The sequence below is a fragment of the Caretta caretta genome, chromosome 12, assembly GCF_965140235.1.
Source record: "Caretta caretta isolate rCarCar2 chromosome 12, rCarCar1.hap1, whole genome shotgun sequence".
Lineage (NCBI taxonomy): Eukaryota > Metazoa > Chordata > Testudines > Cheloniidae > Caretta > Caretta caretta.
In genome coordinates, this window is record NC_134217.1 from 25,429,806 (window position 1) to 25,446,960 (window position 17,155).

At 44.6% G+C, this 17,155-nt stretch overlaps 1 protein-coding gene across 2 annotated transcripts in view; it reads right to left on the reverse strand.

The window, feature by feature from the left end:
* Positions 1–17,155, reverse strand: part of GARRE1 (granule associated Rac and RHOG effector 1) — a 105,375-nt gene that overhangs the window by 56,704 nt on the left and 31,516 nt on the right. Inside the window, exon 2 of one of the 2 annotated variants that reach the window (XM_048816922.2) lies at positions 358–1,667. The exons of the other annotated variant lie outside the window; for it this stretch is intronic. Coding sequence (XP_048672879.1) covers positions 358–852 — 495 coding nt within the window. The 5' untranslated portion in view covers positions 853–1,667. The remainder of the gene's footprint in view (positions 1–357; positions 1,668–17,155) is intronic. 2 annotated transcript variants of the gene reach the window in all.

A 17,155-nucleotide genomic window follows, 5' to 3' on the forward strand; every position in this document is an offset into this window, starting at 1 on the left:
ACTGAAGAGACAAAGTTTACTTTTTCTAGCTGATAAATATCTTATACATGTATTGCAATTTTTTTAAAAATGATTTTACCTTGCACAGGAAAAAATATTCAATATGTAATTTAATGTATCACAAAATTATGCACTGCAAATCTCTTTACCATATTTTCCTCCTCTGAAATTTTGAAAATAAAAACATTTATAAATTTCCTCCTTTTTATTTTGGAAAGAATTCTCAGGAAACGTAAAAAGTAGAAGGCGGTACACCTTTGGTACAGTGGTGATGGCGCCGATCTTACAATGATAAGTACAATAAAGAAGGGGTCAGGGAACTTCACATGCAAAATATCATAACCTATGGTAACTTACCTCAATGTCCTGTAGGCTGAATTCCTTTTGATCTTTGAAGTTTGCAGCTCCAGCACTCAGCTCCATCAGCATTTTTGCTATTTCTGGTTTTATTGCTGCCGTGAGCCGACTCGCTGCTTCCATGACATGTTCCTGCACGTCTTTCAGTTGCATAGCTGCCTTTGAATAGTGTGAGTTCCTAAATACACTGCTGAAAAGGTCTGTAAGGAAAGTGCTCGCACGGCAAAACACATTGAGTGCATCCAGATATTTGGAGATTCCCTGCTGGATGTCTGCAATTGGAGTAGTATGGGACACAGGGTGGTTGCAGCTGCCTGCAGCAGCTGAGGAGACCAAAGGGGAAGCCGGGGTAGTGGATGCCAACGGTGCGCTCAGGGTCCTGCCTAGCTCAGGCATTTGATACTGCTGGTGTTGCTGCACTTTTTGCTTGGACCCGCCAAGCAAAAAGCGCCTCTTATAGTCCATTTTACTTTCCTGTGCACTACAGCAATACATAAGTGAGTAGTTGTTCAAAAATTCCTTGGATTAGCAATCAGTTGTCAAATTCCTTCCTCAGAAATGTAGTTATGTATAGTAACAGTAGAGGACCGTGTACATATGTTTCATAAAAGGCATTTCAAAAGGGCAGGCGTCTGTATAATCTGTATCAGCAGTGAAAAAGGCAGCAGATTTGCTGACTTAGTATTTTCAGTGTTCAGTGCAGCCCTGCTGCAGTTACAAAGTGAACTCAAAAAGCAAACTGAAGTATCTCAAAAAAAATTCTCGTTTAGTATTCCACTCTGTACATAAGATGCACTATGAAGGGAAGAAAGCCAACTCCTATAATTTCCTTGCCCGCACTTGTTGACCCCTGACGTAAAAGTTCATAAAACGTAAATCATCTTTTAGGAGTAATACCTTAATGGAGCTTTCCAACTAGTAATACCAGGAAGAGCGGAACAAAACCACCGATCAACAGCGATTGTAAAAGCAGTGCAGAGACTCTTTCCTTGAAAAACAAAGTCCTTATGTCAGCAGATCAAAGATCTTCCATGTCTTGACAGATCCAGTCTGTCAAATCAGTTTGTTTGTAGTGTCTCTTCTTAATACTGAAAAAAAAAATCTGTTTTGTTTTCTGAAGACTTTGCAAGTACAACTTATTAAGAACTAGAGTGTTTATTATTGCAAGCCTTCTCTTTTCCTTCTGTATGATGAGGTAGTTGTTTCCAATATAACATTAATAAGTGGTGCTTCCAGATTGAGTTTGCCTTCAATTGTAGAGTCTGCAGCAAGAATGCACAAATGTATTTGTAAGGCCTCTAGGTCATTTCCTGTCAGGGGAAGGGAAAAAAGTTAAAAAGGTTATGGAACAATGAGAGGTTTTGTTAAGATTTTAACTCCTACTGTATCCTGGTGCATTTATCTTGGGGTAAGCTGTCAACAGTACATCTGATCAAAACGGGAGAGGGCCATTTACATTAAATTTTTAAAACAAAGGTAACAATTTAATAAAATCAAATTAAATCCAGAACTACTGCATATTTCCTCGTGAGTTATCTCACACTTAATGGATTTATCTTAACTGCCAAATGTAGGACTTGCAGTTTAACAATGGTGCAACTCAAGCACTGGCAGCAACAATGGAGAGCTGTAGCACAGACAGGGCCCTGCAGGTTTTAACCACTGTGGGTATGTCTACACTGCAACGTTAGCCCAGTGTTCATAGAACTTGAAATAGCAGACCCTGGTTTTGTTAACCTATGGCTTGAGGGTCTACAATAATTTGCCACCCCCAGCTAGGAACTGTTGAACCATGGATCCCAACCTAGGGTTCCAGCATCTACATTGCATTATGCAGCTCCAAGTCCAACCACCCATCCCAGACTTTCTAGAGCCCTTCCAAAATGTGGCCGCTCTAGCCCTTTCTTCGTGATGCAGCATGAGAAAACTAGACTGTCCAGAGGACAAGAAAGTCAGCCTGTGGGAGTGTGGAATACTTTTGCAGGACTCCCAGAGTATGGGTCCAGTGGGGCGGTGTCTACCTGAAAAGCAGTAGGCCTCGAATTGTGGATCCTGACTTGATTCAGGCTCAGACTCTCCACCCCTGTGCGGTCCTGGGACCTAGGTTCAGCATGATGTGTGTGTAGACAAAAGGGAATTAGGCTTGAGCCTGAGTTCAAACGCTAGGCTTACACTGCAGTGTAGACATACCCCTGTGTTGTCTAACACATTTTAATGTATCTGTTTAAGCCGGGGGTGGAGGGCAAACTTTTTGGCCCGAGAACCACATTGGGTTTTGGAAATTGTATGGAGAGCCGGTTAGGGGAGGCTGTGCCCCCCCCATCTGCCTCCCCCCTTGCTTCTTGCTCCCTGACGCCCCCCCCCGGACTCCTGCCCCATCCAATTTCCCCCCCCCGTTCCCTGACTGCTCCCCACCGCCTCATCCAACCCCCGCTCCTTCCTGACTGCCCCCCCTGGGACCCCAGCCCCCATTCAACCCTCCCCGTTCCCCACCCTCTGACCATCCCGACCCCATCCACACCCCCGCCCCCTGACCACCACCCCGAACTCCCCTGGCCTCTATCCAACCCCCCCGCTCCCTTACCAGGCAGCACAGAACACCGGTGCCTGGTGGCACGACAGCCACGCCGCCCAGTGTGTTGCCCGGCCACCCAGAGCATTGTGCCAGTGTAGTGTCGTAAATTGCTCTCCATAACTGCTACCAGTAGCACGTTCCTACGTGGAGCAGTTTAATACACTACACCAGCAGCATGGCGTACTGAGGCTGCGGGGGAGGAGGAACAGCAGGAGAGGGGCCAGGGGCTAGCCTCCCAGGCCAGGAGGCTCAGGGGCCCGGCAGGAGGGTTCCGCGGGCCGGATGTTTGCCCACCTCTGTTTTAAGCGGTAAATATACCCCCCAAAAAGTCTACATCACAATTTGTTGCAGGAATTTGAAGACCCTGTTAGATCCAAAGAACCAGCTAAACTAAACCAACTAAAAAGAACCAACATACACAGATCCTTCATTTTCTTTTAATATTTAAAATTTTGACTCCTGGTGGAATTCTGAGCCACTGCACAAGTGCAGAATCCATGTGCCATGCAAGTGCATAACCTGGTCAGAACCAGTATGTGATGGGGTGGGATCTGAGTTACTACAGAAAATTCTTTTCTGGGTATCTAGCTGGTGAATCTTGCCCATCTGATCAGGGTTTAGCTGATCGCCATATTTGGGGTTGGGAAGGAATTTTCCTCCAGGGCAGACTGGAAGAGGCCCTAGAGGTTTTTCGCCTTCCTCTGTAGCATGGGGCACAGGTCACTTGCTGGAGAATTCTCTGCTCCTTGAAGTCTTTAAACCACGCTTTGAGGACTTCAGTAGCTCAGACATAGGTGAGAGGTTTTTCGCAGGAGTGGGTGGGTAAGATTCTGTGGTCTGTGTTGTGCAGGAGGTCAGACTAGATGATCATGATGGTCCCTTCTGACCTTAATATCTATGAATCTATGTGCCACACAGAATTTTTTTTCCTCTGCAGAAAATAAATTCTGCTGGAAAGGTGCTGCAGTTATGCTTTTTGCCCACCAGGGGATGCTGTGGCACTAGAACACAGAGCAGCTGCTCACCGGGAAGAGAAGAGGCTGCATTCCTCATAGTGCCCTGCCTGTGGGGCCAGGTCAGGAGGCACAGGACATAGGGGGGATGGACAGCGTGGGGCACATTGGGCTACTGGGGGATCACAGACTGGGGTTCAGAAAGGCTAGTGGGGGACAGACTGGGGTGGGGACTGATTGGGAGTGGAGTTGCAGGGCCACATGAGGACTGGGGGAGGGGGTGCAGGGACACATGGAGACAGGGGCAGATGTGCCTGACAGAGAGGCTAGGGGTCAGCCACGGTCTGCATGGGGGAGGCTCCTTAACAATCCCTCGCCCCCCCACCCCAAATAAAAACCTGTTCCATACTTCTCTCACCCAAACACAATAACCCTCCAAGTTCATTCAACTTCCCACTCCCTCTAGTTGTCTGTTACCCCTGACTCTCCCAAGCCTTTGCACTGCTTCTGAGGGGGGTGGGAAATATGTTTATGTATTGTATTTTAAATGAATTATTTTTCAAAGTTCTTTATTAATATGCCTATTTGTCCAAAAAACATTTCCTGGATCTTTTTTGTTGTATGTATTATTACAGACATACTTGCTGACAGGTATTCTGAAATAAATTACCAAAATAATTGAAACTTGCAAGCCTATATTGTTATTTTGACAAATAAAATATGCAACATTTTAAAATATTGAGTGCAGAATTTTTAATTTTTTGGTGCAAGATTCCCCCTGGAGTATAAAATAAAATCTTTAAGATATACAAACAACTCTCTTGACCTATCAGTCTATATTCTGTCCCAGCAGTAAAGATCAGGTGAGCAGCTCTGTCAGAGTTCCTTACAATGTACTTTCCAGAACTTTATCAGCAAATGGCCACCACTTTTTGTGGAAACTGCTTCCTCTGACAATCCACCAAAGATGGGTTTTGGCAGTTTTCAGGGTACAATGCCAGGCACGATAATTTGGTCAGACAATAGCTAAACTATTAATAATTATTAACCATACTTTTCTCGCTATATAAATATAATCATCTATAGCGCAAGGACAATATACTTGCAGATGCTCTCCTGGGAGCAATAGCGGTTATGATTTATAAATGGTTTCCCATGTTTAATTTTTTTTTTGTTTTTTAAAACAGTTCTGATGCTTTAGTGAGGAGCATTTGCATTCTTAAACACGTTCCTTTGTCTGTTGACTCAACTTAGTATATGAAAGCTATGACATTTCAAAATTGTTGCAAAAATAGATTTTAGCATTCATTATAATTTTAAGTTTCCACTATTATTTTCATACTCAATAGATTTTTGTTTATTCATGTAATTATTGAAAATGTTTCACATGCACGACTTAATTGTCAATAACCAACTGGTCACACAGAGAGCAGGGAGTCTCCTAACTGAGGAGGAAGAATGGATCCAAGTACAGTGGGAAGGATAACCTGCCATTAAAATAATGATCAATAAGTATAGTTGTCACTCAAAAGTATTTTCAAGAAACCATAACCAGTAGTGGCTATCACTGAGATACTGAACAATAATTTAGAAGCCACTTTTAAAAATGTACATGATGCTAGCTTTTTCCATATGCACACTATTACTGCTTTTTGTTTCAAATGTTACACTGAAGCATTAACGCGTGTTTTCAGGGATTATTTTCTCACTCTCAGTCTCCCAATTCAACATTTCAAAATGCAGTGATGTAATTTTTTTTCCCTCCTTGCTAGACAAGTTACAATGCCCTGGGGAAAGCTTGATTAAAATGTCAGTTTTCCTGATTGCGTACAAATGTACTGAGAACAAGAAAGCGGGTTATCCATTTGTACACACAGTGAATATTTGTGTTACTCTGAAGAGTAAAATGATAACCAACATTTGGCCAAAATCTTAGGATTTTTAAGTATTTTTATTTTTGGAACATTTCTGTCTGTTTGAAAAAAGATAACAGAATAATCACTTCACTGTCACATTCCCATGTGCTAGTTCAATGCTCTGAATATGACATATATAGACTTTGCTTTTCAGAATTTTTTGTTGAAGGGGAACTGACACTCATGCTCAGAAAATAAACTACTTCCAAGCAGAAAATTTAGTTATAATTTGGGGCTCAAGTTTCACAAAATAACTTTTTCATTCTTATTGCATTTTTAAATAGTGCCATCATGGGTATATCCATAAGAAAAAACAACATAAGACGACCTTTAGGACACCTGGAAGTCCTTAGTACCCTAAAATCATCTAATCTTAATTGTCAAGAATGCTCCAAACCTTTCTGTTATTCTTGACATTGAGTATGTGTGTAATACTACATGCATATATTACACACACCACAATTAAATTTGCAACATATATTTCACAAAATAAAAGTGAACGATCTTTCCACTCTGCCTTTTCTCTCTTTCTATAGCTTTTCTTCAGTCCATAACATTGTTTTCACTCATTTTTTTCATGCTATTGTTTGAGTCCATGAATCCAGTGTAACTCTGAAAAATCTGTAGGCTCCATATTACAACAGTTTGCTCATTATAGTCAGCCATCTCCTGCCATTTTAGAAAGAACTCAAAGGATTTCATTATGACTATGCAAGAACAGCATATTAACAGTCAAAAATGTAAATATCCAGTTTGTACTACACTTTGGAGACAATGGTGATATTCATAAAAATGAGCCGGAGGAAGTTAGTCCCAGAAAAATCTATAACAGCAAATCAAAGTTGAATTCCTTGATGTATGTATTTATAGTAAAATTACTTTGTCTATGTACTATTAACATAAAACAATAGATTTACAGATACGGGAATCTATGAGTTGAAAAATAAATAAGGCTCAGAGTGGATACTGACTGCCTGAAATAGATTTGCTTTCAGTCACTTCCATTTAGTATCCAAGTAAGAGCTTTGTAGACTAATCTTGTGAAATCTGTGGATCATTAAAGTGACATTCCATATTAAAAAAAAAAGGGGGGGGGGCTCTGACTAGTGTTCTGAAACTGATGTGATGGAATTCTCAATGGGGTCTATTATCCTCTCAGTGTGTGGGGAGTTATGGTCATAACTCATACATAAGAATGAGATATGATATAAGTGTCTGTCAACTCAAGCACATTTTTGTAAGTCTCTTAAAAAGACCATCTTATTTCCAAATGGTGTACTAGGGTGTTTTATTTTATTTTAGATTTGTAAGACATGTGCCCATCAGTTTCTAGGTACATTCATCGTAGTTTAAGAAGTCAAATCTGAATGTAACTAAGTTCAGCTAACTCCTCAAAAGAGAACTCCAAGCCAAAAAGAAGAGGGGGGGAAAAAACCGCCCCCCACCCCAAAAGAAAAAAACACCATACGACCCAGTCAGACTACTTACTCAGCAAAAGCCTGAGCAAACAAAGCCTGCTGCAGGGCCTGAAGGTCAGCAAACTGCCTGACTCAAGGGCCTCCCGAAGAGCATACACCTGGCCAAATTCCACAATATAAATCCTGTGTGAACCCAAAATCATCCCACTGATATCAGTGGAGTTATTCAGACTTCACAAGAATGAAAAAATAAAATTTACACACCAGCCCCTGCTCCTCCATCCCCAGAACTCAAAATCGGGAAATTTATGAATGTGCATCTCAGCTGCCTGAACTATTAATATGAATGGGTGGGAAGGCAGAGTGGAAAGAAAAAGCTTTTGGATCAGACCTAAAATAGGTAGCAGTCAGGATCCAAACCTTAAGGCTTCCTAGATCAACACCTAGAATTACGATTAAAAACATGTTGGTAGCCAGGGAAATCTATGATGTCTACAGCAGGGATCAGCAACTTTTGGCACACAGCCTGCCAGGGTAAGCCCCCTGGCGGGCCGGACCAGTTTGTTTACTTGCTGCGTCCGCAGGTTTGGCCGATCACGGCTCCCACTGGCCACGGTTTGCCACTCCCGCATTGGCATGGGATGGCGAACCGTGGCCAGTGGGACCCACGATCGGTCGAACCTGCAGACGCGGCAAGTAAACAAACTGACCCGGCCCACCAGAGGGCCTACCCTGGCAGGTCGTGTGCCAAAGGTTGCCGATCCCTGGTCTACAGAATAAGTGTAATAAGTTCAACATAAGAAGAAACCATTACTAACCCATTCTGTAGCTGTTGTTCTTCAAGACGTGTTGAAGCGGAATGGACGTGTACACATGTGTGCATGCCCAGTGCACTGTTGGAGCTTTTTCCCCTCAGTAGTACCTGTTGGGGCAGTCCTCTGCGGCCCTGCACTACTAAAACGGCAGAGCCACTCCTAACCCCCACAGTTCCTTTTTAACTGAACAGACTCTGGAAACACATTTAAGAACAACAGTTATGGAATACGTTAGTAACCATTTCTTCTTCTTTGAATGATTGCACATGTCCATTCCACTTCAGATAACTCACAAGCAGGTCAATCTGGAGATAGGATTGGAATCTACCTCAATAATGATCAAAGGACTACCTGTCTAAATCTGGCATCTTCTCTAGATTCCTGAGAGATGGCACATTGGGAGGAAAGGTATGCACTGAAGACCAAGTTGCAATTCTACAAATGTCCAAAATACACACCTGGACTAGAAAGGCAGCAGAGGCTGTGTGAGATCCAGCTGAATGTGCTAGTTCCCTGTTCAGAAAAGTTGCATACGTTTGTTCTATGAAATAGCCAATGTAAGAAGAGAGCCATCATTAGATTCTTTGAGACCAAAAGTCCCTTTAAATTGTCCTTGCAATTGTTTGTGGCAATTGCAGACAAGCTGAATGGTTTAGTCCTGCCCAAGTACTATACTAACACTCCCTTAACATATAAGGATGAAAAAAGACTCCACACATTATAAGAATTAGGTTTTGGGAAGAAAGTTGGTATATATATTGCCTGACTGATGTGGAAGTCAGACACCAGTTTGGTGACAAACTTCAGATGATGTCATAGGTATACTTGTCCTTGCAGACGGCTATACACAGAGGTCCAGAGATTTGAGCATGTAATTCATCCTCTCTCCTGGCTGTGATGAGAACTACCAAAAAGGCTACCTTGTCTGAACATGTAGCTAACAGCTCAAAGGGATGATCCACTAGCTTTGCCAATATGAGGTTCAAGTCCAAAGGGGGAAAGAGGAGCCTTTACTTGGGGATATCACTGGTCCAGGCCCTTCAAAAACCTGACTGACGTGGGATTGGAAAAAAAGAGTGATTACCAATTGGAAGGTGGAAAACAGAGTTAGCTGCCAGGCAGCGTTCCCTCTAATTTTTTTATGTCCATGTGCAGAATGAATTTTATTATGTGCACTAATATGGAGGTGATGTGTGGCAGGGTGGGGCAGATGGTTGGGGTGTAGGGGGGTGAGGGTTCTGGCTGGGGGTATGAGGGTTCTGGGATGGGGCCAGGAATGAGGGGTTTGGAGTGCAGGAGGGGGCTCAGGGCTAAGGCAGCGTGTTGGGGTGTGAGGGCTCTGGGCTAGGGCAGGGGGTTGGAGTGTGTGGGGGTGAAGGCTCTGGCTGGGGGTGCAGGCTCTGGGGTGAGGCCAGGGATGAGGAGTTTGGGGTACAGGCTGCCCCAGGGCTGCGGCGGGGAGAGAGGCGCTTCTCCCTGCCTGCACAGCCCTTGATAGCCTGCTGCACATCTGCGCAGCTTAGAGGGAACTTAGCTGCCAGGTGGACCCTGATGGAACTAATGGCCAGATCTTGCTGTTTCAGATATAATAAACTTGTTGTACTGAAGCCCAGACCAGAGAAATTCCTTTCTGCAGGGACCAGATGGAGACTCTCTTATATTTTGTCAAGTAAATACACCCAGTAGAAGGGTTTCTTCTATTCAAGAGCAAGTCTTGCACCCACTCTGAACACATCTCCTGAGGTGTCAACCAAAGAGCATCTAGGTTGTCACCTGAAGGGCCTCTAGGTTGGGACAGAGGACACAACTGTGGTCCTGTGAGATCAAGTCCGGATCCAGCAGTAGTATCAAAGGAGACTTTTCTGAGAGGCTCAGCAGAATGGAAGACCAGGTTGGTGAGGCCACACTAGTGCTATGAGTATCACTTGGGTGTGGTCCTACTTAATTTTTAACAACACCCTGGATAGCAGTGGAACAGGAGGGAATGAGTACAGAAGCTTGTCCGTCCAGGGCAACAGGGAAGTGTCCAAGAGAGATCCTGGACCCTGACCTGCTCGTCAACAAAACTGATGACACATCCTGTTGATTTGAGGCTCTGAGGATAAGACAAGAAGCAATGGGCTTAAATTGCAGCAAGGGAGGTTTAGGTTGGACATTAGAAAAAACTAAAAACTTCCTGTCAGGATGGTTAATCGCTGGAATAAATTGCCTAGGGAGGTTGTGGAATCTCCATCATTGGAGATTTTTAAGAGCAGGTTAGACAAACACCTGTCAGGGATGGTCTAGATAATGCTTAGTCCGGCCATGAATGCCGGGGACTGGACTAGACTAGATGACCTCTCAAAGTCCCTTCCAGTCCTATGATTTTGGTTAAAAATGCCCCATAGTTGGAAAATGAACCTAACTACATCTGGGTAAAGAGACCACTTGTGGTGGCTGGTGAAAGACCTGCTCTGCCAGACTCTTTTGGATGCCTGGAAGGTGGGAGACTTTGAGGGGGATTGAATTGGTGATACAAAAGTCCCACAGCAGCACTGCCTCCTGGCATAGCAGAGTCACTCTCCCATTCCTTGCCTATTCACATAGAACATGGCTGCTGTATTGTCTGTAAGTACTAGCAAATTCTGTCCGCTGTTATGGGGAAGGACAGTATGACAAGCGAGTTGAATGGCTCTCAATTCTCTTATATTTATGTGGAGAGTTAAAACCTAGGTAGACCCCCAACCTAGTGTGGAAGTGTCCATAAATAAGGTCAAAGTAGGTTGAGGAGGAGCAAACAGATTGGATGGGTGTGTCCACCAGTCCAGAGAGGCTAAGATTTGTGTAGGCACCCAAACCACTGTGTTCAGATGATAAACGGGTAAGTACACCAAGCTCAGCCATCTTTGCAGATTCTTGAGGTGAAGCCTGGAATGCCGAACCATGTAAGTACATGAGGCCATATGTCACAGAAGGCTGAGGCAATTCGTTACTGTTGTGGCAGGGTGGGCCTTCAGAACTAAAGGAATGGCCATGATAGTCTGGAAACTGGTTTGTGGGAGGAAGGCCTTGGTTTCCATAGTGTCCAAGGCTGCTCCTATGAACTCTATCCCTTGTACAGGTGACAGAGTTGATTCTTCCTCGTTGATGAGCTATCCTAGTGTGCCGAAGATGTACTGGATCACAACCATGCTGGACAGTACTTGGCCCTTGGACTGACCTCTCACCAATCAATCATCCAGGCAAGGAAACACTTGAATTCTTGATTTCCTCATGATCACCACCACCATTGCCAAGCACTTTGTGAACACATATGGGGCTGTGGACAGGCCACATGGCAGGACTGTAAACTGGTAGTGAGACCGGTTGACCAAAAACCTGAGGAATTTCCAGTGGCTTTGATGTATTGTCACATGGAAATATCATTCTTTAAGTCAAGGGCAGCATACTAGTTACCAGGATCAAGGGAAGAGATAATGGAAGCCAGTGTAACTATATGAAACTTAAATTTTCTTTAGGTCTTTGTTAACCTGTTGCAAGTCTAGTATAGATCTTAGACCTCATTTTGCTTTTAGGATAAGGATATAGTACAAATAAAAACCCCTCCCCCTTTGAAGTTCAGGAAACTCCTCTATGGCTCCCAACCGGAGGAGAGAATGAAGCTTGAATCATCTATGCATTGTAATGGCCATGGCTCTATCCACAGCATCCAAAGCAGCTTGAAGCAAGGGCCTGGCTACTAACTTTTCCTTGTCCACCATAGCAAGAAACTCCTGTACCACCTCCTCTGGCAACTTGTCCATAAATTTTAAAATGTTATCCCAAACGCTAAAGTTATAGCAAGTCAGCAATGCTTGCTGATTGGCAATCCTGAGCTGCAGCTCAGCTGTCAGTTTCCTGCCAAAGAGACCAAGCTTCTTTGCATCTTTTGACTTTGGGGTAGATGCTTGCTCACCCCGGTGCTCTCTCTCATTGACACATGAGACAACTAAAGACCCTCAAGGGGGGTCATTGTAAAAATGTTCAAAACCTTGTGAGGGAACATAATACCTCTGCTCGGTTCTTTTTGCTGTGGGAGGTAGGGAAGATGGAGTTTGCCACAGCACTTTGGTGAGCTCCAGAATAGTCTCATTAATAGGGAGCAACACTCAAGAAGGTCCCACAGTTGCCAAGATATCAACCAATCTGTGAGATGTCTCTTGAACCACTGCCACCTGAATATCTAAGGCAGAAGCCACTCTTACTAGAAGGTCCTGGTAGGCCTGGTAATCATCCATCGGAGACGTGGAACACCCTGACACTACAGCCTCGTCAGATTATGAGGAGGAAGACACCAGGGCTGGGTGAGATGGAGCTTTCCCCAATTCTTGCAAGAGGGAGCAGTTTCACCAGAGCAGATTGTTCAATTCCAGTCCCGAGCCCAATACTAGGAACCGTTTCCTATTGCTCAGCAGGGAGGACCGCAACATCTACTAGAGGAATTACAATGGGGAGGGTGTGGAAATTACCTGGAGTCAAGTGGAACCCCCCAAGGGTTTCAAAATGGCCACTGGTATAGTCCCGAAACCCAATTCCTTCCTGACCATGGACACTACTGATCAGCCGAGAAGGAGCTTCTGCTGGGTGCCAGGGATGGTAACTGCTCGGAGGGAAGCAGGTGACTAATGTGATGCAGCCATGACACGTATGAGGCGACTTTCTACTCGGATGATGAAACAGATTCATCTGAACAAGAAGGAACTGTTACTGTTGGTGCCTGGAGTCTGGAGAAAAGGGCACTGGTGATATCATTGCCGGTTTGCCTCTTGAGGGCACCATACACGGAGGTACTAGACTGTCCATTGGTGCCCCCGGTGCAGGATGCTCAACTTCAGTAGATGGCAAATCCTGAGAAGTGATTGTTGGTGCCAGGCAGGATAATTCTTGACCCTCCAGTGAAACCGGTACCAACAGACTCAGCAGCCTATGCTTCATATATTGACAGCACTAGGATGGTCTCTTGCAATTGTGGAGCCAATGAAGACTGCACGGCTGAGCCAGATGCTGCTGCCTTAGGAGTCTGTCTCAATGAGACTGGTATCCGCATCAGAGTCAACGACCCTGCCTGAGCAGTTATCTGCATCAGCAAGTGCCTCGGCATTGAGTGCACTCTCCCCTCGTTGCAGCATGTTTTCTGGACTGTAGTGTTAGGGACCTCAGTCTCCCAGATACTGAATCCTTCAACACAGTCTTTTGGAGCCTCTTCCTCAGTACCGGAGAAGGAGACCGGCACTGAGAGTCTGTCAAAACAGGAGTGCTCCTAACCAGAGCAGGCATGCTCGGGACCCACCCCAAATAGGGAGGCTCAGAGTGTGAACCCAGGGCTGCCTCCATCAGAAGATGTTTTAGTCTGACTTCCCTGTCCGTTTTAGTTCTGGTCTTAAAGTCCCTGCAGATTTGGCACCTGTCTCTGACATGAGCCTCTCCTAGGCACTTCAAGCACCTGGAGTGTGAATCACTAGCCAGCCTCGGCTTCTTGCATGCATCATAGGGCTTGAAGCCTCAGAACCGAGGAATTCCTCAGCATCGGGTTCCAATACCCAAACGGTGGGAGCTGAAGAGTACAAAAAAATTACCTCAATAAAGGAAACCTACTACGTAGCTATTCTAACACTAAAACTATTAACTATTAATGAGCACACATACTATATATAAATGTAGAACAAGGGAAATTAGTGGTAGCAACAACCATCACGGACAGTAAGAAGGAACTGGGGGTGGATTTGGGAGCAGCTCTGCCCTTCATACCATCGCACAGCAGCGTGAGGCAGTAGAGGGCCCAAGCACCATCCTGACAGGTGCTGCTGAGGGGAAAAATCTCTGACAACAGAGCACTGGGCACGCACCTACATGAAATGAAATGGACATGTGCAATCACAAAGAAAAAACAGCATTTATTAGATATTTTTGTTTACATGGGAGCGGTCTTCAAGTATAGCCACATGTGCAGCATATTGGAAATAACCAAGAGATGGTAAAATGTAGCAAAGCTTCAGTCACATGGAAAAGTCAGTGTCCTGGTCAGGTGGTAGGGGGGTGCCTAGTGGGGGAGGAGGAATGGGTTTTCTTGGTTTGTGTTTTGTTTTTTAAACTTTTGGCTATCCCTCCCTTGTGGGAAAACAGTCGTAGTCGTTAAGGATCCAAATTAACTGGTATGGACACTCTGAACATTATTTCTTTTAGATGAAGTTTCAGGCTCCTAGAAAATACGTAGGTTAAGGGAACAACTTAAAAAAAAAAGTAATATCATCCATGTCTATTTTATAAAAATAGTAAGAATGAAAAGGAAAAACTTCCAACTACAGAAAAAAGGATGTTTTGGGTTTGAAGAGACATTAGTATTATAACTTTGAAACTAAATGACTTTGATCTTTTGTTGTGTAGCTGGGTTTTGGTTTTCTGTTTTTACAGTATCCTGAGTTAAACCATGTATATTAAATCCACAGCTATAGAGCAAGTTTAGTCTCTACAGCAGGGGTAGTCAATAGGTGGATCGCAGGCCAAATCCGCTAGATGCTTTTGAATGGACCCTGAAATCTTTTTAATTACTGATTATCATTATTGAGTTTTTTTAATCATTTTCTCTGGAGTCTGGACCTTGACTATACCTTGAACAAGAAATCTTGACTTCAGCAAAAAACAATTAAGTACCCCTGCACTCTACTGAATAGGTATATTCTTCTAAAGTGCTGACAAGGACATTAACACCAATGTGTACCAGAAGTGAAATGGAATAAATATTAAATTAGCATTCAAAAGGCAAATTTCAACTCCATTTTTCCACTGATGCTATTTCAATTCTACTTTCAATCCGAACTTCTCCAGTACTCTCAACTTGAGAATTAGTAGTGCCAACAGCATGATGATTACAATTTGGATCACAAAATAATGGAATTTCTGACTGATAAGCAACATCAATAAATGTAATTCTGCAAAGGTAGTTCAACACAAAGCTTCACTACAGGGATAGTGATGTAATTCAAAAAATATAAAAAAGAGGTAAAAAAGCAACAACAAAAACAATTACCCCCTACCTTTCATAACTGTTGTTCTTTGAGAGGTGTTGCTCCTGTCCATTCCATTCTAGGTGTGTGCACACCCACGTGCAGTCAGAGATTTTTGCCTTAGCTATATCCAGAGGGTCAGCTGTTGTGCCCTCTTAGGAGCCGCCAACCCTACGTCCTCTCAGTTCCTTCTTGCTAACAACTCCAACAGAGAGGTAGGAGGGTGGGTAATCGAATGGACATAAGCAACACATCTTGAAGAACAACAGCTAAGAAAGGTAGGTAACTGTTTTTTCTTCTTCGAGTGCTTGTTCATGTTGATTCCATTCTAGATGACTCACAAGCAGTATCCCTGGAGGTGGGCTTTGAGTTCACGGTGGTGCGGCTTGCAACACTGCTCTACTGAAGCCAGCTTTGTCTTGGGCTTGCTGGGTAAGCACATAATGAGATGTGCACATGTGGATAGATGACCAGGTAATGGCCCAGCAGATATCTTGTATATATATCTTGAATAGGCCCTTGAGCCAGGAAGGCCACCGATGAGGCTTGTGCTCTAGTCGAGTGGGCAGTTACAATCGCCGGAAGAGGCACTTTCACCTGTTCATAGCAAAACCAGATACAGGCAGTGACCCACAATGAAATCCTCTGGGTGGACATCGGATGATCTTTTATACTGTCTGCTACTGTGACGAACAGCTGCGTCAACTTACGAAACAGCTTGGTCCTTTCAATATAAAAGGCTAGTGCTCTCCTGACAACCAGAGAGTGCAATCTATGGTTCTCCTCAGAGGCTTTGGGAAGACTGGAAAGAGCATGTCCTGGCTCATGTGAAACTGTGAAAGCTAACCGTCGCTGTAGGTGAACAATGGCTTGAATAAGCAGATCGGTGCCAGCAGCAGGGGGATCGGTATCGTGTTGGGGAACATTCCTATGGCCTAGGTGTCAGCGACCCCTGTCAAGGAGATGGTTGGCAGGATGATGACCGGTACCAGCCATATGGTGACAGGTATCTCCCTCTGGGTGAACCTCATCAACAGGGCAGAGACCAGGAACACGGTTCTGGCAATCTGAAGCAGCGAACTGACGACCTGGGTTGACGCAGATATCTGAGACACAGTGATGGAGAGCACTGCCTCTGCTCCGAAGACTAGCAGCCTTCACTCGCCCTCTGGGAGGGTGTTACGGCTGGCTTGCCCTTGTAGGGAGCCTTTGCTAGGGTCATCGCAAGATGCAGTGCCAGCTGAGCTAGGAGATTAGGCTTTGCTCTCTAGGTGCCGGGAGAACCTGGGAAGGCAGCAGCTCTGCCAAGAGTCTGGGACCTCTACCACTCCCTGGAGTCGGTGGCAGACCCCCTCAGGGGGCTAGAAGGCCCAATGGGGGGGCACCCCCATGTGGCTCCGGGGAGGGTGGGCAGTCCAAACAGGGTCCTTTACCCAATGCCCCTTGTTTTCTCTTGCTCGGTGCCAAGTCACGCTTCTTCAATTTCTTCTTAGGCACCAGTGAGGGGGCCCTCAAACAGATGTCACTCTCCTTCTGTGCCTTGGGACAAAAGTTCTTACAGGTGTGACACTTTTCTTTTACTTGTGATTCCCCCAAGCACTTCAGACTTCTGCTATAGGGGTCGCTAACAGGCATAGGCCTGTTACAGTAAGCACAGGGCTTAAAACCTAGAGACCAGGGCATGCCCTGCCTGGGGAAAGTCCCCACAGGGACCTTAACTAAGGCCTGGTCTACAGTACGGAGCTAAGTCGAACTAACTTACAAAACTTCAGCTACATGAGTCAACGTAGCTTAGGTCGACTTACTGCGGTGTCTACACCGCGCTGGGTTGATGGGAGAAACTCTCCCATTGACTTACCTTACACTTCTCGTTCCGGTGGAGTACCAGAGTCTATGGGAGAGCGATCACTAGACCTGCTAAATCGACACCCAGTGGATCGATCACCAGTAAGTGTAGACACACCCTTACTAACTACAGTGCTTAACAACTACTTCACTAAGCTAACTACTGTCAACAAAAATATTTACAAAACTCTTAAAACATTAATCAAAGGAGAAACCACTTGCTAGGCAAAGGAAAGAAGCACTCCGACCAACTG